The sequence below is a fragment of the Mycteria americana genome, chromosome 15 (genome assembly GCF_035582795.1).
Source record: "Mycteria americana isolate JAX WOST 10 ecotype Jacksonville Zoo and Gardens chromosome 15, USCA_MyAme_1.0, whole genome shotgun sequence".
In the NCBI taxonomy this organism is placed as follows: Eukaryota; Metazoa; Chordata; class Aves; order Ciconiiformes; family Ciconiidae; genus Mycteria; species Mycteria americana.
Window position 1 is genome coordinate 8400492 of NC_134379.1, and position 26182 is coordinate 8426673.

The 26182-nt window shown below is 41.4% G+C and overlaps 1 protein-coding gene across 11 annotated transcripts in view; it reads right to left on the bottom strand.

Moving 5' to 3' along the window:
* Positions 1-26182, bottom strand: part of CUX1 (cut like homeobox 1) — a 287680-nt gene that overhangs the window by 57871 nt on the left and 203627 nt on the right. For 2 of the 11 annotated variants that reach the window (XM_075518102.1, XM_075518101.1), the window contains exons 13-20: positions 24160-24208; positions 23167-23263; positions 21409-21774; positions 20351-20416; positions 18885-18986; positions 15782-16608; positions 14177-14342; positions 13462-13518 (exon numbers count right to left, since the gene is read on the bottom strand). In XM_075518102.1, coding sequence (XP_075374217.1) covers positions 13462-13518; positions 14177-14342; positions 15782-16608; positions 18885-18986; positions 20351-20416; positions 21409-21774; positions 23167-23263; positions 24160-24208 — 1730 coding nt within the window. Of the gene's footprint in view, positions 1-13461; positions 13519-14176; positions 14343-15781; positions 16609-18884; positions 18987-20350; positions 20417-21408; positions 22081-23166; positions 23264-24159; positions 24209-26182 lie in introns of all 11 variants that reach the window. The other 9 variants (XM_075518098.1, XM_075518096.1, XM_075518106.1 and 6 more) reach the window with 6 other exon arrangements.

Below are 26182 nucleotides of genomic sequence, written 5' to 3' on the forward strand. Positions count from 1 at the left end.
ACTGTGCTCCCCTCCTGCAGCACTCCTGAGCATCACCCGCTCAGCTGCATGAACTCAGCAGAGACATTTAATTATATTCTGCAAAACTGCAGGGCACTGGCCAAGAAGGACCATTTTTGTGATGTACAGGAACTCTTCCAACCACAGGAAGTAATCTAACATGGCCCTCCACACAAAAGCAGCAGTATAGCTCAGATCCACCACATGCTTCAGCTCCTTCTGAAGCTCAGGACACCTCAGACGCAAAGACTTGCAGGTGATGCCTGCTACTACCTCCCCAGAAAATCACAGATGTCTACATGACCTGACACCAGTCCTGGATGCATCCCCCTCAACAGAGGTATCTAGATGACGGAGCAGTGTTGAGACACGGATACGGTTTCATCAGTCCCAGAGGCATCACACTGCTGTCTGCCAGCACGGGCAGATTCCTCCAGTGAAATTTCTTGCACACATTTTGAGAGCTGCAGGTTTGCCACTTTTCCTCAGACCCTGCCTCAACTCCTAGAGCCACGGCAGCAAACTGACTTTATGCCCACTTGTAAATCAAAAGTTCAGAGCAAAGACTTGAACAAGAACATCTGAATTTGCAACCATAAAACACAAGCTCACCGCACCGAGCCTCTCCTCCCAGCATACCTGCCTGCCTATAAAGAGCACTCTGTACTTTTGCAGCTCAGAGAATAAACTGCCCAACCTTTGTTGCTAACACAAGCTTAGCTAATAAGCTGCAAAAGGACTCATGGGGAACAAGGTACAGAACATGGAGAAGGTGGGGAAGACCACGCAAAACACAGAAGGTATTCAGGGGCCTCTAAAAGGATTATGAGAAATATTATGTTCTAAAGACAGCAGGCAGACAACAGCTGCCTTAAGTTTCAAAGCAACGTGGATTGAAAAAGCAGATTCACTATAATTTTCAGAGAGAAATCTCTGTAGTTTATCTGATCCACTATTTAAATTTCAATACACAGTCCTCTATCTGCAGTAATAATAACCTAAATTCCATTTAGTGTTCATTTGAGCAGTCAGGATAAAGTCATTTCTTATTATCTCCCCACTGTGTAAAAAACAGCTTGAAGGTAGGAAGTCAGCAAGCATTTTCACCAAAAAGTAATTATTGTAAGTGACATTTTTACTGCTGGCATGCCATAAGGCGAACTGCGCATTTGGAAGGACAAGTTGCTAAAACAAAATGACAGGGTACTCTGTGACATTCCGACAAGAACCCAAACATGATTTAACTGGCGCTTGGTTTGATGCACCACTTTCCGTAATGACCAAAGCTCAGGCTTCAGGTCTATGCCAAACTAGTCAAATTCAAAGTTCCTTATCGAGGAACAGCGAGAATTGCCACGTCCTACACAGAGCGGAGCGGGGAGGCAACGAAGCATCCCGTGCCCTGCTCATTCCCTTTACGGCAAATTAGTAGGGAAGATGAAAGCAGACAAATGTGGACAGGAGATTTCTCGGCAACCTCTTAAAAGAGCATTTGCTACTTCAGGGCCTGCATTTACCTCCTCGTGCAGATGAGTTAATGGACAGCAACAGACCTGGCAGGTTGCCTGAGATCAAAGTGTCTCATACTGGGACTGGATTAGTTTCTGTTTTCCCCTGATGATTAGGCTGTCCATTCTATCCAATTTGTAGACCAAAACCCAGGGTATGTTGTCCTGAGAATCAGGACCTGATCACGCAGCTGATCAACGGCAACATCCTCAGGACAACCATGTTACTCTGTGTCCCAGGGTCTGAAAATTTCAGGGAGAGATTTTTGTTTTCTGACCTCCTATCTAATTTTACCTTTAGCAATGGCTGTCTTTGCAGGATCTTCTAAAGCACCATAACAACTCTCCTCGCTAATGGTGCTGGAGTGCAAGTATGAACTATGTAATAAATCTGATCAGCATTTGTGGAACAGCACTGCAATACATCCCTCTTCTGACTAATTAAAAGAAAATACCCATGAAAGCTGAATGCTTTCTCACAGGTAGTGGTTTTGGTGGATTCACTTTAAGTGAGTGAACCTTGCCTATTCACAATTTGCAAATTAATGTGGCTTATGAAAATATGGTCCTCCCTACAGTTATAAAACTCCCACAGTTATATGTAGGGAGTATACAAACCTCCCTACAGTGTGCATATATAATGATGTAAAGTATGTAGGTACGTGCAATTACAGTTGCAAGCGCTTGCTATAGTTACAATTATAGATTTCCACTATGACCGTGGAGATTTTGTTTGTTTGTTTGTTTCATAAATGTTATAACTTTGGGGAAAATGTTATTTTGGGTCTTGGCTCAGAGGGAAATTTGATGTGGATGGGGGGAGGGATCAAAAGAAAACCCCTTTAGGAAAGCGTGCAGATGTATGCATGTCTGCACTGAAAGGGGAGGAAACCAGCTTTGGTTAACTCTGAAATTACTGGGGCAATGCTAAAAATAAAAGTCCCCATTCTGCCTATGAGTATATGTTAAATCACAGGAGCACATAAAACTATCTGAATGATGAAGGTAAATGCTAGAAGTACTTGAAAAAAACTGCTTCTGAGTATTGTTAAAGGATTACAACATTTTGCTGCAATTTTATATTGCATTTTCAATAATTATGTTAGCTTTGCATTTGTATTTAAAAAGTATGTTTTCAGCCATTCTAGAAACCAGGAGTTGGAGAAATCAGATGAAGTTCAGAAAAGAGCAAGTAAGATGGGAGCTGGCGGAAGACTCATGAAGAGAGATTTACAGCTGGACATTTAAAAGAACTCAGAGAAGTTAGGCAACCAATTCTCCTTCCAATGAATGCGCAACCACAAATGCCTCAGACAGTCTTGGAAATCCCACTACTGTGCTCAAACCTATGTCAAGACTGCAACTTCTCATAGCCAAGAATTGGCATCAATATCAGTTTAAGGTATTCCTGTCCTGGCTCCATCCTTCACCTCCATTTTTGCCTGACACTGAACCATAACTGTGCTGTCCCAAGTGCTTAGGGGAACCAGATCTGTGAACCAGATTTGAAAAACAGCCGCCCGCCGCCACACACCTGCAACACAGTACGGGTGGAAGGGATTAAGAACAGGAGTCTGGATCTCTTTCCTGATCTCATCTGTAGTGCAAGCCCATTAGCAAAAGGATGTTTTTTTTATGCCAGCCGCAGTGTTAGCATAATGAGGAAAGTCCTAGTGCAGCCTTGTGAGTTAAATGTTGCTTGCGGAATGACAACTGAAGAACACCCTGCGCCCAGGGCCATCCAACCAACTTTACAACCAAGCAGAGGCATGTCTAGCTTCTGTGTGATCTATGCCTGCTCACTCTGGATAGCGTGCAGCGAGGAACCAGGGCAAGGGACCGTCCTGCTCAGCTCACAAGCTTTGATCGGGTCAGATTTTCCTCCCTGCACCCGCCTCTTCCAAAGCCTTTGCCACATGGAGTATGCCAAGTGCCATCACCTGGGTCTCACCCCTCTTTCTCTGGCCGCTGCAGGAAGGCACCCCTGACTGCCCTGGCTGGTGAACGCTCACAGCCCTTTACACACGCCCCTCGAGCCCACACCTTGCATCAGCGAGTGCCTTATCGCTCTCCAAGAGGTGTTTTGTGCCCCACTGATGCAAAATGCCTCAGTAGCTGAAAAGTTCTGTTCTGCGCCCTACACACACCATGCTGCGCAGGGACGCAAACCCAAGTACTCATACAGGAGGAACGGCTAAGCAACGTCGCAGAGAGCTGGACAACTGTAAGGCTGCATAAACTCAAACCATCAAACTTCTACTGAGTTAGGAGGGCTCTGGTACTTGGCTGTCCGCTGCAGCGGGGATAGGCTGGGATGGGGAGTACGGGTCACTATGATGGGCAGTCTGAACAGCCAGGATGCCCAGAATCTTGTGCAGAAAGATACAACTGGAGTTAATCAATTAAAATGAAAAGTTGCACTGAGATCTATCAGACTTTGGACCAGATGCAGCAACCCCTGACGCAACCACACCACCTGATAAAACTCTCAAATAAGAAGCATTAAGGGACACTTCGGAAATGGCCTACAGGGAAGCATGAAGTCTCTATACAGCCGTGATTTTAAGCGCTATTTTACAATGCATGAAGGGGAAAAAAAAAGGAATTTGAGAATTCTTTTAGCTGGATGTAGAGACACACTTTGAAACATCAGAGCAATGTGCAGGTCAGGCCAACAGCCCCAAATCCTTTCCCAGTCTCCCTGGCCAAAAGCGGATGTCTATGGAAGAGGTAAACAACACAGCAAGCACGTAGGGAGAATCTCCTCAAATGCCTACCTGCTCAGGCATAGCTTCTTGAGCCAGAAATAGGGTCTTTGCATGGAAGAGAGCTGAATGATATTTTTTTTGTTTTTACATATCACCTTTAAACAATTAAAAAACCCTTTCTAAAAAGAAATCAGATTTTAAATTAGGTGATTAATGGCAAAATCATGGCTGCTTTAAAAGACATTGCTCTACTCTGCTAATCTTTATTTAATATTCAGATTTTTCTGTGCTTCCGTAACTTAGTCAGAAGTCAATATTTAGAAATAACTGCTGGAAAATATTTTCAATAACCTTATTATTAAAACAGCTCGTGTGCAGAAACTTCATTAAGGTTTTTCTGAATATTAAAACAAATATGTCATAAAAGCAATCAATCAAGGTGCCACAACCCCACATAGTTATATTTTTAGTATAATGAAAATAAATGTGTGCACAATACCTTTTGGAAAACAGAGTTAGAGCTTTTAGAGGTTCTGCTGCAGTTTATGGTGTCTTTGTTGACTTGCTGACCTTGTGATTAGAGACTAACTTTAACGTGTTACCACGTTTATGACTGTTCGTTGTCCTCCTCTGCCATAAGCCTCAGTGTGAAGGTGTTTCTATATCCTCCTTCGAGATTTTAACCTCTTCTCTGCTCCAGACAAGAGTATGAAGCAGAATGCGTATGGGCACTGTGCACTGCATTTAAACATATCTCCCCCACGAAACAATGTAGACATTCAGTTGCTATGGCCAAGACACATACAGGATGGGTCCGAGGCTGATGACTGCCTTCCTTCCCCAACAGAGAAGTCCTAGCTAACATCCGCAGCACAGTGGGCTGTTCTTCGTCTTAGAAGAAAGCAGTCGAAGAAGAGTGACCCTGAACATTGCTATACTAAATGCACTCCTCTTCGGGAGGAGTACTGGCTAAAGTACTGAAACAAAATGACATTTACATTGTACGCAACAATATTATAAAAGCTATTAAGGTACATTATTTTACACATCCTCATAATCTCTCCATACTGCTTTACTTAATTTGTGATAAAATTGTTGAGAAAGGGTACTTAATGTAGGACAGTCAGTAAAAGTAATTTATCATCTTCCCGCTTCGGTGCTCACGTTATCAGCGAACTCATTTTCTGCATTCATCATGCAATCAGCCTATTATTTGCATATTAATCAGGCAGTGGACCATGAAAGAGCCGCATCCCAGCCAAATGCTGCACTATCTCAGGAGGAACACTCAGTAATTATCATACATCAGTGTTATGATGTGGTAATTGATTATAACATCTTTCTGTTGCCCCTGGGGAGTCCCACTGCTAACCCAGCTTCAGGCATTCTGTGCAGATTTTTCTCTGAAAATTAGAGAAACCGTTGCTGTCCTTTTATTAGATTTTTTTTTTTTTTACCTTTACAACAGACAGCTCTCCGAGCATTTCCAAGTTACTTTTGCCTTCCCCCCCCCCCCCCCCCCGAAACCTTCATTAGAAAAAACCCACCTGCCTCAGATCAGAAAAAGTGGAAAAAACCAACCCAACCCACCAAACCAAAACAGTTGGGCTCATTCTTGTTCGTCCTCTCTCTTTCAAGGTCTGGTGGCTTTTTAGGTGCTGGTATTGCTTACATAATACCCTTCCCCATCAAACACAACAAAATGTTGCAACTTCAATAGACAGTAATTGCAAAGTTCGCATAAAGGCAGTTAAGCTGCTTTATTTAGGTGCCAAATGAGAGGCTAATTTTGGTCCTCTCGTAAAGGACAAATGAAACATCTGCCAGTTCAAACTTGCGCTATTTTTAGGACCCAAGTTCCAGAGGGGCAAAAGAGAGAAACAAACATAAAACACAACCGTAGCTGCGCTGCCGCGCATCTCACACCTCCTCCCTGTGCGCAAAGCCGGCAGAGAGGAGCCGGAGGGGGCAGCTCCCGTCTCCGCGCACATCCCAACATCCCCTCGGCAAGCAAAAAGGAAAGGGGGGATGGCTCGGGAGAAGACGCCGGACGGGACCACCTCGGGCCGCGTGAGAAAAGGATGTTTTGGCCAGGCTCTGCGGCGGGGCCAGGCTACCTGCGAGGAGAGCTGGTGGAACACCTCGCAAGGATGATGTGACTCTCCAAAGCAGCTTATTGTCCTGGCACAGTCTCATCAGAGGGACCCTGAGCGCCGGCAGCAACATGGGGGTATTTTGGCAAGATCAGGGTTTGCCAATAAATAGTATCAAACAGCGCCCGAATTATTCTGGGGAACATCGCGCTTTTCAACCCCGCTATAGGGCATTATAGATACAGCCAAAGAAACAAGTATCTTTGAAGTTGCTATCAGCAGTATCTTTGACAAGTATAAATATGGGACATGTACTATCAGGCCTATTTTACATCTCTTGTTGTCATTATATTTTCTCCTTTCATTAGGCTTTTTAATTGGATATTTTTCTATTTTCACTTTTATTTAAATTTGACCTCAAATCCACTTTGCTTTGTTTTCAATGCAAGTTGTGTTTCTGATCGGATTTAAAATAATCACTGGATTCTTTCATTTGCTGTTTCTCTGGATGGCTGCTGGCAAATTTAAAAACCTCCAATACCCATCAAATTAGGTGAGACAAATTCATCAGTTTTTCCTGCACCCTAATGCAAAGGACAGGCTAGAAGGTAACTTAGAAGATATTAATTTGCTGGTAATTTTCTGTTTTTTCTTCTTGGGAATGATTTGCTATCAAGTAATGTATAACTCCATTATAATCAGAACAGGATTTAGTTGTTAGAGTCTAACAGGCTGTTTATTCCCCTGTTTCAGAGCTACTCGGAGGAGAAGACAGCAGCCTCGTAGCTCCATCCCCATTATAAGATGGGAATAACAACCCACGCGTTCGGTGTGAGCGCACCTTTTTTCCAGTATTTTGGGAGGAAAATAGCCCATTATCTGTTCTTTGAATTGAAAGCAAGGTAATTTTCCTCCAGCGGAGGAGCACTTTGTAATTTGCTGAGCAGCGGTTGGGCTGTTGCCCAGGGACGGCTGAGGGCACGATGGCTATCTCCATCCCACCGGTGGCAGCCACGTGGCCATGGGGGCTGGACCTGCAGCCCCCTCCTTTTCCCACAAGCAACCAGAAGACCAACGTGAGCTTCTGCCAGCTGCCAGAGCCTCCTATTACCAACAGAAAAATATCTGCTCCCTTCGGAGAAGAGCCTTCCTGACCTCTTCTGCAGCTGCCAGCCCATGGGGGACAGATCCCGGCCATCACCCTGGCTCCTGACCCCCCCCGGAGCTGCCTGGCCTTCCCGCGCCGCAGCACGACTGCGACGGCCTCGCTCGCGTTTCAGTGCTGCTCCAGTTATTTTTATATTTGGCTTTCTAACATATCAGCTCATCATTTTCCACCCAGCTCCTCTGTGGTTAGCAGCTGGCAGGAGAAGCCCCCCGTGCCTGGAAGCAGGAGGGGAGGTAACACGGGCCCCCTCCCCAAAGGAGGCTGCTCATCTCCAAATGCACAAGCGGAGGGAAAAGAAAAGGCTGGTAATTAATGAAATGAAGTAATAAGTAATGAAATGGTGAACAGTGGAATTTACAGAGCTCTAATATTCAACGGGCACGGTTCCTTTTAAACAAGGCCTGAAGAGAGTGCAAGGAAGTTACGTGCTCAGATTGATGCTGAAGTTACAGTGGAAGCACGTATTCACAAAATACATCCAGTTTTTAGCAACTATGATGCTAACTGGTACTCCTATAAACTACCTGAGAAGCGTAGCAGCACTAATCGTCAGGAAAGTTTCTTTTTTCATACAGCTTAAAAAATACATTCATTCATTAATTCTAATTTTTAAAAATGAAGACTTTGAGAATGAGGCATTAGCGTGCCTGGCTAAATGCTACCGTAGAGCTGCACACGAGCTCCTTGCCTGGACATCTTTTCCTGCACACCAAAGGGGAGTGAGCGTAAAGGACCCGCATTCCCAAAACCACAGAAATAAAACATAGCTGCCACTTGACTGGGTAACTTCTCCAAAATGAACGCTACGAACCCATAACTACACTTCAGAGTGAATTAAATTTGTCTTCAGAATCCAGCATGAGTCTCCTCTTTGCCGTATTAATATGAAAAGTGTGTTGGTGCTTTGTCATTGTAATTCAGCCGCAAGGAGTATCTGCCTAGTAAACAGCGTTCACTCTATGATTATATATTTTACTTTAGCACTTTCATAACAGTAAATCTATGACCACAATGAGGATGGAGTCATCTTCGGGAGTTTTAATCACTGGATGGTTCAATGGACAGAAAAGAATACAACTAGGACTGGAATTTCTCTACAAATACCGGCTACTGCAAAGCATCACTGATGGACAAAGGACTACGGCCACGCAAGGCAGCCTGGGGAGGACAGACCTAGGCAAGAGGCAGAAATGACCAGACGATGGCTAGCGATGATAGCCAATGTTAGACTAAGAACGAACTTGAAATACTGACTTCACGCTGCATTCCCAGGTCCCAGTAAGGTGCCTTGACAGCGATTCTCCCAGCTTTATTGATACCAGAAAGGCTGCCAGGAAGGTTTTCATGGTCCAAATGTCAGGGAAATGGCACAGAGTATGATCACACGCATTACAGACGGACTACAACAGCTGCCCTTATGAGGAGCCAACTGATATCCTATGGTTTGAAATCAAGACAGCCACGGCCAACTGCTTCAGAGCCGCAATCTCAAGCCACACAGAAAGAATGTGGAAACTTCACCAATACGCGCCAGTGTGCTTCAGGGCTAGCATGAAGATAACTGTTTGGCTGACTTAGTTGTTCAGCTCCAAACTTTAAAAATGCATTTGCACCTAGCACAAAAGGAGACAACCTTCTCATCCAAATGCAAAGACTCAAAAATTGGTCATTAAACATAAACCATCTATGCAAGGAATTCTTGCAGTCCAACTACTCAGCTATTAAAAGCTATGTGATCTCCCTTCTCTTCCATTTTATAGGGTACATTAACCACAAACTTTTCATGTCATACCATTTTATTAACCTGGAATGCCAGCAAATGACTGCAAAATAATCTCTCTTCTTTTTGATTCAACAACAGAAAATAGCTCAAATTTGGGATGCTATGTCAGCATCACTAGACTGATCACCTGTGTGATCTCAAGGGAATATGGATTCAGCTCTCCACGTGCTAATCCCAATTGTGCTCTGGAGCACTGCCTCGGACAGCTCTGCCGGTCCGTAACAAAACAGTACTATGAAAGAAATAATCACAAACCATGGAGAAATAGGGGGGTAAGAGCTTCTCCATTGCCACCATGTGGCTAGTGAGCTCTTCCCGTAAGTGCATCAGGATGGTAATCCTGAATATGGATTGCAAGCCTGAAATACACTCTCTCCCCACTTTGTTTCTCCCACAGTAGTCAATGTGACAGCATCCTTCTGTTATTAGGTAAACGGGAAGATCTACCCAGTACACAGTTAACTACCTGCCTGCTCAGCAGCTTCTGTACTGAAAAATATTACAGGAATAAGTATTACATAAATAAAAATATAATGGATACCTGGGTTTGTCATCATCCCACAATATCTCTGTTAATATCATAACTACAGCAAACCATAGATTGCATTCTGATTTTTTTCAGATTTTCTTTCCCAAGGGATGATAAGAAGTAATCTCCCTCTTGTTACAAATGTTTTATTTTGAAAATAAAGCTTTTATGCATATTTTAGTTGATCTAAATACAGTAGATCTTGGGTTTTTAAATCACCAGATAATATGCAATTATCTCAAGCTAGATTCTGATTTTGAAACAAGCTCTAATTAGCTCCCCATTTTATGCTGCTATAATCCTTTCTTCAACTCCCATGAGTGTTACTATTGCTAAGCAGCATGAGGTTAGGAATGATGGATGATACCCAGAAAGGAAGACAAACAAAAGGGAAATTCAAAATCCCTTGAGATCACCCGCAGCTGTATCGGCAAATGAAGATTTCCACATTAGGTCATAAGACGACCCTTACAGAAACACATACCAAAAAGGCACGTCTTTTTCCCACTGAGTATTTGCAAGTCTTTAATGTAGTATATAGAGAGCGTACGTCCTTCACAGAGGATAAACACAAAAGTGAACAAAAATTCAGCTTTCCTGGGAGTAGCTATGAAATCAACAGCACCACAAAAGAAACTTTGTCTTAATGTCATAGAGATGCTCAGTAAAGACATAAGACCCCAAAATAAAACAAACTAGTAAGAGCTATATACAGTACAAGTATTTAGAAAAATATCCAAGCACATAAACCTTCTTCTGGCACATGGCTACTGTCCAAACCCAACCCAGCTCTGATCATCAGTAATGCAACTAAATAAAGGCCAAATTCATCATGAAAAAATGCTGATGCAGTTGGGTGACACTAATTCAACTTTTTTTTCCATGTGATTTGGTCCGTGCTTTTGACACATAAATCATTAAAAAGCCAGATTTACCCAAGGGCATTAGAGCATTTAGGTGGAAAGAAATACACAGAAAAAATGTTAGAAAAGGCACAGTGATACTATTTTTGACCACCTAGGGTACAGACACCATTTTTGTGTAAAGCATGTTCACTGAAAGTTGCACAAAATCACCAAAGCCTTGATGAAAGGTCACAGGCAGAAAATACAGATATATATCTGGTTGTAATTTTGGTAGAGACTGTGTTTTTTTTGAAAATTCATAAATACAGCTTTCAAAGAAGAAAAACAAGCCTGGGTTCTCTTCGCTCTCTCTCTCTCTCTCAATATATATATAAAATGCTTATCCATTCATTCCCACATAGAGAAGACTGATGGGTCCATCTGTCCACATGTGACAATGGAAAATTACTGGACAAAAGAACAGATTTTCATGAATGAGGTGTTAATCAAAACCTTATGATCTAGAAGTGTAACTAACTGGGTCAGAAATCCAGAAAATCTTGCTAGTTTGATAGAATAGTGCCAAACGGTAATGAAAATACTCACAGCTAATAAAAGTTTGAGACGTTACTATGCATGTTGACACTCTGTACACTGAAGACCTTCTTGGCAAAGCACTCAGGAGCCACTGAATGTATTAGTTTAATTTCACTTCTTTCCCTTCATGCATTCAACAAGTTCCAAGCCAATTATATTACATGGAAAAGGCTCCAGACCTTTTCTCATTTCAAAATTGTTCTGATTAATTTCTGTTTTAAAATTACAAGTATGCAACCTTTTCTGCCTTGATTTTCCTGGGAAATGTCTCAGAAGACCAGAAAATTGGAGCTGTCTTTTTTTTCCCTGCCCTGGAGTGGAGGATCTTTCACAAATGCATAATTATTATTACCTTTTCCAAACTGTTTGCTGCGCTTTTAATTACAGAACAGCTGCTAATAAAAGAAAATTACCAAACTGCCCTTCCTCATTCAAATAACTTGGTTTCGCTCTTTTGTTCTGCTTGGTGTCACAACCTTCCTTATCCCTTTATACAGAGAAAGGCACCAAGAAAAGAATGTCTTGTACAAGAATTTTATTTTTAATCATTGGAAAGGAGGAAGAAAAGGGCACGAGCCCCTTCTCTCATTTGTAAGTCTGCTTTAAGGAAAGAAGGAGGGCGATCATCAATAATATGATTTTAATAGCTGATAGGAACGTGTCGCCTCACAAAATATTAGCTCAGGGGCAGGAACTGACAAACGAGATCGGGAGTGTGGGAGGGGAGCAAAATATCACAGCAGCAAAACTGAACTTCCTGAAGGAAATCACTTTCAGCTACCAGCGATCCTCACGGGAATCCATAAGGTGGTCGGATTTTAATACTATGGGCTTGTCTTTCAATCTTTTATAATTACACTTAGTCATAAATATGATGATTAGCAATAACAATGCAGCCTTTTCCCAGCTCCTCTGATTTCAAATTCCTCTTAAAATGGCTACAATTAATTACTCATATTTTCCATGCTGTCTTAGGCGTTTATAACTGTAACAGTTACTCTTGCATAGTATTGATGCTACAAAAAAGTAGTCAATGGCACACGTTTAATGAACAGCAGCGTATAAAACGTTGCAGGAAATTTCCATGTTCGCTAAATGCTTGGCTATAAGTAACAATAGCCCTATGATTGCAAATCATTTTTTCCCATTTTGGTTTTGTTTTCAAGGCTTGTTTTTACCAGGGGCTTTTTTTTTTTTTTTTTGCTGTTATCTATTTATTTTCAACTGTTCTTAAGAAAAACGTGGACTGAATATCATCACGGATTTTCTTCTAGTAAAATCTTTTAGAATGCAAAATAGTTTCCCAGTATGCAGAGTAGTATTTCCCAGAATGCAAAGTAGTTCCCAGAGAGAAAATGCTGTTTTGGGATATTCAGAATAAACCCAGCAAGCTCCAGAAAAAAAAGAGTGTTTCAGAATGGCAGAAAGGTGGAAGAAGAGCACAACCCATCCTTCTCTGTATCCTGAAATGCAATAATTCTCCAATACAGGGCACTGGCTGTAAGCACAGAGCAGCGCACAAGTATTTTTCTAGAGTACGAAACAGCCCGAGCGGTTTATGTCAGTTAAGCATATCATTGGTAAAAAGTCTGTGTGGGTAGAGTTTGGTATCTAACAGCAGGAACACAGCTGTTCTGTTCCAGCCTCCTTCCTATACTGTGGCCATCTTATAAAAGCTTTAGCAATTCACTTCTCCTTGACACTCATCTTTGCTGCATCTGCTTTTTTGCAAACAGAAAGGGGAGGGAGAAAAAAAGGTTGGCGTGGAATATTTAACGAAGCTTGAAAAAGACAGGCATAACGTGGTCTTTTCCCCACCTTCAAATTAACAAAGCAGATTTTGTGCAAATGAAAGTGGAAAAAAAAATATGCCAGCGAGTAAGGCAGCTGGAGTATGTAGATCACATTACAAACGAAAGGCTTGTTTTACAGCCATTGTCACATGTCAAGTTGATAAGCTGAACTATGGTAAAAAAAACCCTACAGAGCCAATGATCTCTAAGATCAGACAGAGTCTCTTTACCTAATATATGCAGCTAAATATGTGTACTCCCTACATCTGCCATAGCAACAAGGAGAGAACGAGGAATTAACTGTGTTAATAAAAAAATTGAAGGGTCTCCTGTATGATACAACAAAACGCGAGAAACCTCTCGGCATCAAAGCAAAAGAAACGTAACAAAGGCACAGAGAATTATTTCAGAGCAAATCATTGAAACCAGCTGATTACCTGAGCTTGCACATCCCTGCTGTAGGGAATCCTGTAATGATGTCACAGAGTGAAGGACTAGATAAGAGAGGAGAGGAAAATCAGGGAACAATAAAAGGAGATGCCAAACCACAAACTAAACAGTAAAGCAGGCTCAACAAATAGCAAACCGCTTATCTCGGCAAGGGCACGCTGCTCATTTAAATCAGTGGCATTACAAGGGTACAACCAAGGCCAAAGTCTAGTCTGGCCTTTCTCTATCAATAGGTATTAGGGTAAGAGAGAGCCACAATAAAAGCGTAATTGCAACACAGCATTCCCCCTTTAAAGCTTAGTTCTTCTAGCTCACCTCCTGAGAAAGCAATCGATATTCTCCTAGGAACAATAAAAATCCCCTATGCAACCCTAGAAAACAGCGCAGAAGATTTTCCAGCTTTTTGGCCAAAATTCTTTGAATTACATTTCATATTCATGCCTAGATAATATCATCCTAATTAGGGACCTGATAACTGCTGCTTATCAATTACGCATAAACGAGTGCTTCGTTCGTAAACATTCCCAGTGCGTCCCCCCTAGGGACTGGCCGGGCTGTGAGGGGGGACGCTGCCACTTCCAGTAACGCCTGGACTAGCACCGGGCGCAAGTCTCGCTTACTGCAAATTTAAAAAAAAAAAAAAAAGGAAAAAAAAAGATTTCCTCCTCCTCAACTCAAACAACATAGTGGAATTTTAATTACCTTGTCCTTGTTGCTGCCCTTGTGCAGGCAGGACACACTGTCCCAGCTCACCATTCAACCAGAGCTGCATACGAATAAATGGTTCTCGGCCTTTTTGGGTCAATTTACTCCATGGCTTTGGCCTGGAGAGCATGTCACTGACACTTCCTTGGGACAGCCCCAATACCTGAAGTGAAGCAACCAAGAACGGCACGTTAACACATTTGATGTGGAAGGGGGGTAATTTAAGTCACTTTGGTTTCCTCTTCTGCTGTTATCGCTCAAATCGTTTTTATATGGACAATTAGTAAAACTGCAAAATGACATCTGTAGGTAATTGATGGAAATGCTTTTCTCCTGCCATGGTTTCCTTCTGGAGCGTGGGTTTTTTCCTGCAGGAACGGAGCAATAGCACAAACGGCAAGAGGATGGCGTGCGATTTGCATGCTTTTCATATTTTGTGTCAAATAGTTTCATCAGTTCTAACAGGAAAAACACAGAGTCCAGGCACACACAGGCAGATAAAACAGGAAATGATTGGCATGTATTTTGTTCTCAAACAAAAATAATTGGGACTTTTGAGACTAGGCCTATATTTGGTTGATTTTTTTTTTTGGTATGAATTATAACGATGTGTGTTTTCACCTGTAGCAGCGGCTGCTCCACATAAGTAAATATTTAAGAATACAGCCGATGGCAGCAAAGGGGGAATTTCAGACAGGCAGAACGCAATTACTTGCCTGGAATTCAGCACAGGTACAGGGGTTAAAAATCATACTTAATGAAAGCTGCCACGGGATCTTTAATGACCCCAAGAGGTCAGGCTTTTCATTTTACATCTTAGTGAAAAGGTAATAGCGCGATGCCAGCTCCTATTATACTATTATATTGATTCAATTCTTTATAGGAAGAAGAAACACCAGATGTCCACCACTTCTTATGGCCTGGGAAGTGTCTTCTGGTGGTTGGGGACCCCCTCAAACTCCCACGTGTTCAATGCTTAGGGCCCACAACGTGAGAACTTCAGAAAGTCTTATCGTGCATCGCATATCTGTAATCAAACATTGCTTAAAAATGTCTGAAAGCACACTAAGATACCAAGCACCAGGTATAAGAAATGACTGTGAATTCTTGACTTAAGACTAAGGAGAGGTAGGGGATTTTCCGTGTCTTTGTTTAAATACCCTTGTGCACATTTCCAAATATTAAAAAAAGGAAGAATGCTCTTGTGTCCGTAATCTTCACTTATAACAAATTTAAGACTCTCCACTCATGACAATGGTATTACTCAAATATTCCATGAATTCATTACATTAAACATGAAATATTGAGTCTCAATAACGTTTGCTTCAGCTTTCAATGTTTCTAAACTCGGGGGCCCCATTTCTAATTACAAGTGCCCGAAGCCAATCTTTGTATAAAAACCTATGCAATTCACAAAATACAGGAAAACTAATACTTTCCTTTGTGAGCTTATTTTTTAAATACTTAACATACGAAGCAAAAACATTTTTCCATAAGACATACGTGGCATATCCCCCTCCGTTAAACTGAACTCCGTACCAACGTAAGGAGCACAACGCACATTCACAATACTGGTGTAACAAGAGATAACCAGTTCTTTACCTTTTCCCCAAAGATCCTTTGGCAGATGCCATTCTTTGCTAGCTTTTCTTTGACCTGCCGCGTTAGCTCTATCGTATCCACTTCCTGGTACATATAAATCTCATACTGCTCGGGTGTCAGTGGAGGAACTGAAGGTTTGGATGGCTTTGACAAAGACACGATAGGGGATGAAGGGAGGGGGCTATTTTGTGGTGTCTCACTGCGACTCGCCCCAGTCATGCTCAATTCAGAACTCTGGGAGTACGGAGATTCAGCGTTTGGCCACTCTTTCCAATACTCTGAAGAAGATGGTCCTTGGAGCTGGCTACGATCTGGCCTAGTCTGATTGCTGACCTTTTCTTTTCCACCACTGGCTTCCTCAACTTTTATATCTTCGGGAAGAGCTGTATTTCTTCTCTCATGCTGCACAGTATTCCACCAATGGTCCTTCCAAACACCACCACGTCCCAACTCATTTTTAACATGCCTCAACATACCCTGGGCAGAATCACTTATTCCATGAAGCTCTAAAACAGGTGCCTCCTGAGGCTCCTTTTTGAGCCCAGAGAGGTTCTGCAATGCAGAGATACTGGAATCAGTGACAGATGAATGTTTCTTCAGGGATATGGCCAAAGGAGAATAGCTGGAAACCGAAGACATTGCAGGTGTAGATACTAGTTTGGGGGACAGGATAGAAATGTCAGCTTGAGATAAAGGTGGTGTTTTTAAGGCAGGTTCAAGGGCAGCCTGCTGGGCCTCCATTTCGCGTCGGGCTTGTTGCAGAATGGATCGAATAGCATCATCAGAATTGCCACTGCTAGATGCAGAAGGCGGCTGAGCCGGCTCAGCTATGAAAAACAACCAAAAGACTAAATGCAACAGAGGAATATGCTTTATATTCAACACGTGCTACTGTAAATATTTCCCTGTCAGAAAAAGGGCTGCAATACATTTCTGGATGGGAGGGAGGAGTTTTCACTAAGCAAAGATTTGCACTTTTCAAAATAAGGTAAGATTTCCAAAGTTCTTCACTGGAAAATTTTTATAGTTGCCAAAGTGCTGGACATTTGCACACACAGACTCAACTGCAGAAGTCTAGTACTACTTGCATGTTTTCCACCATGGTAAAAATTTTCAAATAAATGCCTTTGAAAATCAAGCCTTCTCCTCTTCCTCCCCCACCCCAAGTGCTCAGTAACATTTTATAGTTCTATTTACAAAGTTATTTAACCTTTCACTTCTCTCTATCTCCACAAATGAATCGAACACACACTCAAAACTGCACACAGCTGCATTCACCTGGACGGACTATTAATACCCTCTTACAATATAAATAAGGTGAGTCCTTTTAACTCCAAAAATGTAACACACAAATGACAACAAAGCAAGAACTTTAGCAAGAGACTCCATTATTTCATTTGACAAGTTAAATATGCTCCTGCTTCCTGTTTTCTTGTTCCATGGTCCCAGCCACTGAAAGAAACAGCTCTACAAAAATCAGGCTGATGCCTGGCCATCACTCTCTGCCTTATCCGAAACCCTAGAATGGAGCCACAGGCGCCTTCGGGAGAGATAACACCTAAATGCAGTATTTCAGTGGTGAACCAGGACTCATGTGGCTGTGCTGCAGCGGTTAGGGATGAGCAGCGATTGGAACGTGGGTGTAGAACTGTCTCTGCAGAACCAGGAGGTTTTTGCAATGGCATCTGTTTCCATTTGAGTTAGTCTCCACTGAGGTCCCCAGTGCTTGAAAACCAATTCCTCTGAAAGCTACTCCACAAAGAATGGGGAAAGTGAAGCACTAGATAGTAACAGGGAACCCATGCACTGCAAGAGGTGGCCTCAAAGTGAAATAAGATTTGAAACATGCTGCATATTATTCTAGTAATATTATGCCTCATCTGAATACATTTCCGAATTTGCCTCCCTACATTCCTTCCTGTCACACGCTATAAAACACATGAAAAGCTAAGAAATGGGAAAAAAGACAGTGGGACCACCTCTTCTGTTTTATCTACTGGTTTCATAGGCAGTTTTGAGGCTGAATTAATATTTGAAAGGAAGCCTGAGATTCTCAGCTGAAACATGCTACTGAAGAACGTGCTTGAAGTTTCCTGCACACAGCCCACATTTTTCTCTATATAATCATTACTTATATAAAGTCATATTATTCAAATCATATATTAACTAGTCTTTTATATTTTGCCATGAGATTAGGTTAGTTTTCATTTAAAGACAACTATCCAGAACTGTAAATCAGTATTTACTTTAACAAACGAAACAGAAGTAATGCACAGTACTGCCTACTTCAGCATTAGCCCTTTAGCAGTGCTGGAAAGTTGGGAGGGCTATGGAGTAGACAGAAATGTTAACTACATGACAGCATACAATGAGAAATTAAACTTCTCTCAGGCTAAGATGTTAAACTAACGATGTTTTTGGGAAAGGAAATGCTTTTCGGATTTGCCAGTTCATTCACTGAATACATTCTGTAACCAAAAATAAAGTCATGTAAAAGTTAGAACTGAATTTGCCTATATTATAATTTCAGTACATGATGTCCACAGTACGATGGTACTATGTGACTGGTACTTCTTGCTGGCTAGATCGTGACCTTCACCCTGACAAATCCCATTCAGTTCCCTCTCCCATGCAGTTGTGTCCCTGGGGCCCGAGTTAGACAGAAGAGAAGAGAAAGCAGGAGCCATTCCCTTTCCAAGGAGCAAATTGGTAGAAGAAAGGATTTTGTAGATTTGTCCTGCAGAGTGACTGCCTGCAGGTCTGAAGTAGTGTAAAGAAGGCAGAGCTCTGCACTCGGGGAAAAAAGGCATTTAGAAATCTCACAGCATCGCTTCCCCAGGAGCGGGGCAGAACAGAGCAGGCAGAGCACTAAGCAGAGACCTCGCCAAGCTGTGACACGTGTAACCTTAACTTGGGCTGCCCTACAGAAACAACTCCACTAAAAAAAAAAAAAAAAAAAAAAAAAAAGAGAGAGGGAAAAAAAAAAGGTCTTCAAACCTACATTCAAGGTTTTAAGAATATAATTAACTGACCAGAAAGCTCATGGTAATTGTTTTAATTAAATTCTGAAATAAAAGGAGCAAGAGACAAAATGAGACCGTACCTGTTTTCTGTACTTGCAGCTCCCTTTTGGCTTGTTCGAGAATGGATTTGATGGCTTCATCAGAGCCAGTCTCTGTGGTTCGGATTCTTGTGGTTATATTACCTGAAGAGGAAAACAGAACTAATGACACCAGGAAAACTTTTATTTGTTTGCTTGGTTTTTTAACACAAAGACAGACAGCATATGTTGATATACCACCAGTGTGACCTGACAGAAGTTTACAAAGGACCTTTACCAACATTTACAACACCAAGAACATACTTAACATAATAAAAGAAAAATATCCTCGCTGTGCAAAAGCCTGCCCGCTAGCTGCACTGGAATGATGAGAACACTGACATCATCAGAGGAAGAACTAGGTGGTCATATATTCCTTTTCCAGGATAACACATACAGGTCTATTTTTTTCCTTTTCTTTGTTTTGGAGGGGGAGAGGAAACAGAAGGGAAAAGAACCAGAGGGGAAAGGAAGAAAGCTAAAAACATAAGATCAGGAATCACCTTAAAATTGCATCAGCTGCTAGGCAAAGTAAGATGAGTATACATTCAGCCCAAAACAGAATTAAAAAGTAACTAGATAAAAATAATTTTTAACTTTCTAGAGGTTAATACATTAAGAGAAACAGTCATTTAAGCGCAGATACCATTTGAAGTACTCTCCAGCTAAGAGCTATTCTTGGTTGTTTGGTTTTGATTTGGTTTTTTTTAACCACTAAGGGGAAGAAAAGGAGGGAAAACTATGACTGTGAATGCTATTGCACTTAACTGCATTTTTCATTATGAGATTATCATTTGTAAGTGAGCTAGGTAATTTCTGACTGGAGTCAAAACAACTACAGAATTTCGGGTACCTCTTTTTGTTTTTTCTTCTTCCTCTTGTCTTGCTAAAAGAAAAATTCTGCAACTAGTCTATAATGAAGAAAAATGTTCATACTTCCTGTTCAGTGATAATTTATCGATCTGATGATCACATATCTTGTTTTTTTCATACACCATACTGAAGTAAGCATCACACTAATTTAACAGTGTATTAAAGTGTATTTGTCAACATAAGCCCCATGAGAAGAACGAAATAAATCTAGAGCAGAAGCTGTATGCGATTGATGTTGGATTATACGTAATTGTGCAACTTTCTCCCTCCAAAATCACAAAAATAGCAAAGAGAGCATTTCAATAGATCTGATGATTTTATAAAGCCACTTCTATCACTTATCTCTTTTGATCTGTGTATGCAGTGATGTTGGGAGTGGAAAAAGTATCCAAACAGGGTTACGTTAGTACAGCAGCAGCAGAATTAGAAAAAGCAGAGTGTTCGTCTAACCCATGGTTTGTTTTATACTTACTGTCTGTTTTTCTATCAGATTCCAGGCCAGAATCAAACTGCACAATTTTAAGGAAACACACAGCTAAAGCACACTCCACTTCCTAGGTATTGACTGCAAAGAAAAACACCTGCCTGTGACGTACCTTCAGACCCATTTCTTCGTTTCGGTACTTCCTGAAATAGTCTGTTCAGGTTCTGGCCTGGATTCTCTGTTGAAAAACAAGTTTGGTAAGAACAAAACAATCAGGGGATGGTTGCTCTGACATCATGGGCTGTGTGACATGAGAAGCTAGCAGCCTGTCTCTGAATGCAAGGGTTCGAGCTGTCCTCGCCCCCTCGAGCCTCTGTCTGAGCACTGGAGGAGCTGGCTACTTTGGAAGAAGCAAGGCTGGCTGATTTGTTAATAAAGATTACAGCTACGTTCGGAAAGGAGATTAGACAGATATAAATAAATGTCTAGAGATACCAAAAATGAAGAGGTTAAAGATGGGCAGATAATCCCCTCAAGTACAATCATCAAAAGGAAGAACAGATTATAAATCTAACAGTGTGCACTTTCAATTAAGCAAAATCTAGGAAAATCCTGCCTGTCCTTTCCAATACTCCTTGACTAAACAACTTACTTTTCAGTTTCTCTAAATGTAAATCTCAGTCTTTGCTTCAGATGAATCACAATGGAATGCATGTTATTTCTTAAAATCACTGCCTTAAATATGCAAAGCTGCTTTAAATTAGGATTGTTCTTTTAATTACTCATCTCATGCATCACCTATGATATCTTGTCAAAACACTTAGGAAGAAAAAAAATTACACAAGACAACAAAAGTTTGGTCTCAATAAACAACCCTGAATAAAAATTTTCAAATATTTCTGAGGGCTGATACCCTTAGTAGCTACTGACCCTTTTCACTCTGTATTTAGCTCTGACACGGAGCTATTGGGAAGTGAGGGATGTAAGTGTCCCTGCTGCTTGCCCCTGCTGACAAACACAAGTCAGCGGCTAAAAAAAGCATAAGCAAAGATACTAACCTGCTTGAGTGCTGAAAAGCAGAGTTAGAAAGCTGTACTTTCTGTACCTGCCATCTGATTCGGGTGAAAACAGCAGCAATGCACAAACGGCCCCGTACAGGGAAGCTTCCAATTTTTAACATTTGTAACTAACAGGAAAATAGGGCAAGACCCTTGGCCGGCGAGCGCTTACCTCTTTGTCTACCCTGGATGCTGCGAAGAGCCAAGATGTTCTGCTCGTCCGAGAGGAACTGCTTCATCTTATGAAATGGCTCCTTGCCTCTCACAGTCAGTTTATTCCATGGCTTTGGCCGGGCTAGTATCTCACTCACAGACCCTTGCGACAGTCCCAACACATAATGTCCAAATATCCGCTGTCCAATATTGTGCTTGATCAATTGCTCTTTCACCTGACGTGCAATTTCGGCTGTGTCTATCTCCTCGCCTTCAGAGATGCTCCCAGCACTTTCTGACTGGCTGGGAGACGGGGCCATGCCATTTACATCCGGACTTTGTTGTAATGGACTTTGGGAAGATATGGAGTTTGTGCTGTAAGGACCTGTTGAAAAAATCATGCTTGTGCTTCCTGCTTCCTGCATTGCCTTGGAGTAGAAGGACTGCATTAGCTGTCGCTGGAGGAGAGAGTTTAGTGCAAATTTTCCTGTGGAGGCCAGGGGTAAGCTGGGGCTCGCCAGGGATGAGCTGAAAAAGTCTTGACTTAAACCCGTTGGTGAGAACTGGTGTGTACCATTAGTATTGGAAGCCTGCTCCCCCGCGTTGCGGAGCAACTGAGAAGGAGGGGAGGCCGGCAAGGTTGCAGGACGCTGACTCTCAGGCTGGTCTTTCCCTTTTCTCCTGGCTGACCCTACAAGGAAGGTCAAACATAATGCATTATGGGGGATCAAAGAGGGAAAAACCAAGATAAAAAAATGCAAAGTTTGCCCCACAAAGGGAAAAAGTGCAGATTTACAAGGGCCAATGAAGTGGTGGTGGGATTTTTGTTTTCATTTTGTTTTTGGTTTTCTTTTTTTTTTTTTCCATAATTGAAATTTTAATAAGCCAAACAAGGCCCCCAAAACAAACAACATGCATTTCATGTTTGCACCTTTCTTGTATGTTGCAGCCTGGAGAATCCCCCTTACAAACATTAAAACTAGAACAATTACATGAAGTGCAGTTATACATTTAAAATAAATGCAGTTACAGACAGCAAGTCTCTTTGTTGTCTCTCATTCAAGACATTACTCATTGGACCTGACTGAACCCAAATGCAGCAAACATTTACATTTTGGAACAAACCAATTTGAATAAAGGAATCACCCTTAGGTGGATGCACCAAGATCACTCAGTTAAAGTCATAAAACGCTTCAGAATTCAGTAATCCCAGGGCCAGTGGCAACTTTTAACTTTCTTCCAGCTGCAAAAACCATAAGCATTCAAGTATCTGGAAATTCCATGACTTGCCATTTAAAAAATGTGCACACAAGATGTCAAAAGCCCACATTAGGAAAGCTAAACGGCAAACACACTTCGCTAAAAAGAAAGTATTTTGTTTTTCCAAGCTGACCTGCTGGTAGTATATCTAAGTGTATCAGACAGGAAGATTATTGTGTTCTACATGCAAACATTTTGCATAACACTGTGTGTGTGGGAAGAGACTTCTGGTGCCACAGATGAATTTGTTCCCACAACAGAAGACAGCCTCAAACGCTACCACTTGGTACATCTTGTAATGCCTCTCTCTCCTAACCTTTAAAGACTCCTTGAGGTCTCCAAGTTTTATTTTATTATCCAGCCTATAAAACTGCAGAAATCAAACATTATTCAGTGTTCCTGTTGCCTCTTAATCTTTCTGCCATGCATTAGCTCAGACATTCATCTCTCACTCAGCCCTCCCTCCCTTTACAAGACAGCAAACAAACCACAATACCCGAAAATCGTGTCAACCTACCACTCAGGTCACTATTTGTGATACGCAGCGTGGCGTTCTCAGACTGCAAGGAGCGGTTCTTCTCCAGCAGCAGCACCTCCAGCGGTTTAGATGCATCCTAAAGAAAATCAAAGTGGGAGGTTTGTTTCTAAAAGCATTAAGTATCTCACTCAGGCACTAAAAAGGATTTCAGAAGAAGAAAACAAGTGCTCATCTCTGCTATGAACGCAGCTAGGGAATTCACCATGCATAAATTTGCAGGAATCGCTCAGTGCTCCTATGCGAGCCATAGAAGAGATTCACTGTTTAATTTTCATTGTAAATCATTCATCAATTCTGCATTATTTTGAAATGTGTAACGGAACATTTCCTACTTATTTTAAAATGGTACTGGTTTGTTAAAAAATAAAATCAGTCACAGAAACCTGCCATTTACCCTCCACTAAATATCTAACCCTTGATTGTTAAAAAAACATACTGAAAATTAATCCCAGTATATTGATATTCAGTTCAGATTTCAGAAGCAGGAATTTAATTCATAACCTTTAAACTTAAGTAAGATTAATTTGCTGGAATAGCAGAGCTTTCTCCTGCTTTCTCAGTACTCAAAAGTTTGTTTTCTTTTGTGAACATTATTTTCAAGGCTAACAAAGACTTAAAAATGCTAAAATCCTTGCTCAGCGTACTGCCAGTACAAGAAACATGCAAATCTCAGCGTAGCTGTACACTGACTCTAGAATCTTTAAAAGACTCAACTTCACAACATCGTGGTTATCCACTCCAGCACAGCTGAAACGTCATTCTTTGTCCTTGACCACTTAAGAGAAATTAATAGGCAAAAAATGTTCAGTTCAGCTTTTTACATAAGAAAACATCAGGAAAACAATGATCAACCCATATGTCTCAACATCAACAGGAAATTCTCCATGCCAACACCAACGAATTGCAAGACAAAATTTTTGTTAGCTAACTGAACTGCTGAAGTAATTAAGAAAATAAAAGTAGGTTCAGTACCTGCGCACCAGAGCTTTCAGATGGTGCAAACTCCATGGATTTCAATATACTGTGGAAGGCAGAAAAAAAATTATTTTCTATTTCTTCTTTTCGTAACAACTGCACTAACGAGCATTAACATTATCATTTCCTACTCTCCAGCAACACTACAAGTGATAACAAATTTCCTTACAGTAACACAGCCTCATAATGAATATAGAATAACTATTCAAACTAGTTATTGGATAGGAAAATTTTCTCGAGCGTCATCTAAATCATTCCATATGCAATCCCACCAGGCCAGTTTAAAGCGTAAATTTAAAGGTTAATAAGGATATAACATTTTAAGCTGTCAGAAGTGATATAAATTTATCGGTGAAGCTTGAAGGGAATGAAAAAGTTGTAGCAAAGCAACAAAACAGGGGAATCACCACCACAGTTACAGTACTTTATATAATATACGCCAGCTCACATATCAAGGAAAATATGCACAAATAATCTACCCGACCAAGACACTACAGACTAAAAGGCAGTTTTTCATTTTAATAACCTCCTAGTTCTATGGCAAAGGGAAGACACAATGGCACAATATTTCTTAAGAAATATGAAAGATCCAAATATTTATAAGTACATTAAAAGAAGAGTCTAATAGTCTCATTGTCAATATTTTATATAAATACTGAGCGGTCAAAGGACGTCTCCCTTCAAAGTCTTTCAGTTAGAGTTGTATTGTCTGGCAAACGAGAATCTTACAGGAATACAAACTTATTACTATGCTTTGTCCTCTAAATTTTTTTAAATAGGCCTGCTGCAGGCAGGACGTTAAGTTCCTCAGACTGAAGCAATAAATGATTTCAGCTTCTCACTGTACAGAGATGACATTCATTTGTTGAAGAAAAATACATAAACAGATGTAGATAGTGTTTATACAGCATTTTTCATGTATAAAGCACCAGGAACTTTGTGAGGCAGGGAGAGTATGTTTAACCATGTATTAAATGTGGAAACTGAGTCAAAAAAAGCAGAAGGCTAGTATTAACACGCAGGGACTAGTTCTGGATGCCACTAGGAGTCAGCTAGGCACCCAGCACTCATCAACTGCCGCAGACTATGTGGCGTCCAGCTTCTCTACAAATCTGTCCATGCCTTAATCCAGAATCAGATGCCCATTAAGTGGCACTCTGGAAATCAGCAGCCTCAGTGACTCATTCAAGATCACACAAAGTCATAGCAAACCCAAGAAAAAAAAAGTCATTCTGAGACAGAATCCTCACGTATTTTGCATCTGCGCATACAGTGCATCATTGCATACAGTGTTAATTCTGACAGGCACTCCTACAAATATAATAATTCATAAAATCACAAAATTCTGGCCATCAGTTTCATCATATGGCGTCATTGGATGACACCTCTTGCCAGCAGAAATCGCTGAAGATTACAGCCATCACCCAATACACAAGCACATGAAGTAGTGCTGTCAAGACTCTGCTGTACGTGGGCACAACAGCTCACCCACATGCAAAAGTGCCTCTTCTCTGCTAGTAATGGAGTCATAGCAGTCAAGGAGAGAGGCTGCGCATTAATGGCTCGAGTTCTTAAAGATCCTGACATTATATTGACATCACGTTTACTCAGGTTGCTAATCACTGCTGAAAGCAAGGGACACCTCTTCAGAGGCACAGCTCTGTCTACCAGGACTCCAAGGTGCTGGGGGAGATAAATATAGACACACTCATCTAGGGAAAACCCCAGTCACTGGCAGGGGTTTTTCGTTTTCATCATCCCATGGATTCTGCAGGGTATGGCCTCTGAAAGGACAGCAAGTAGTAATGTATGTCCTCATGATGGTCAAATAAGGAGACCCATCTGAATTTAAAAAAAAAACAATTTGTGACAGCAATTCATGATATGATAATTCATGTGGCAAACTTCCCATGGCAAATCACAGGTGTTTCTCCCATTTCAGTTCACATCAGCAGTACGCTTGCGACGCAGGTCTCCCAGTAATCCCCACTTACCACACTTCGGTTTGCCATGCAAAGCT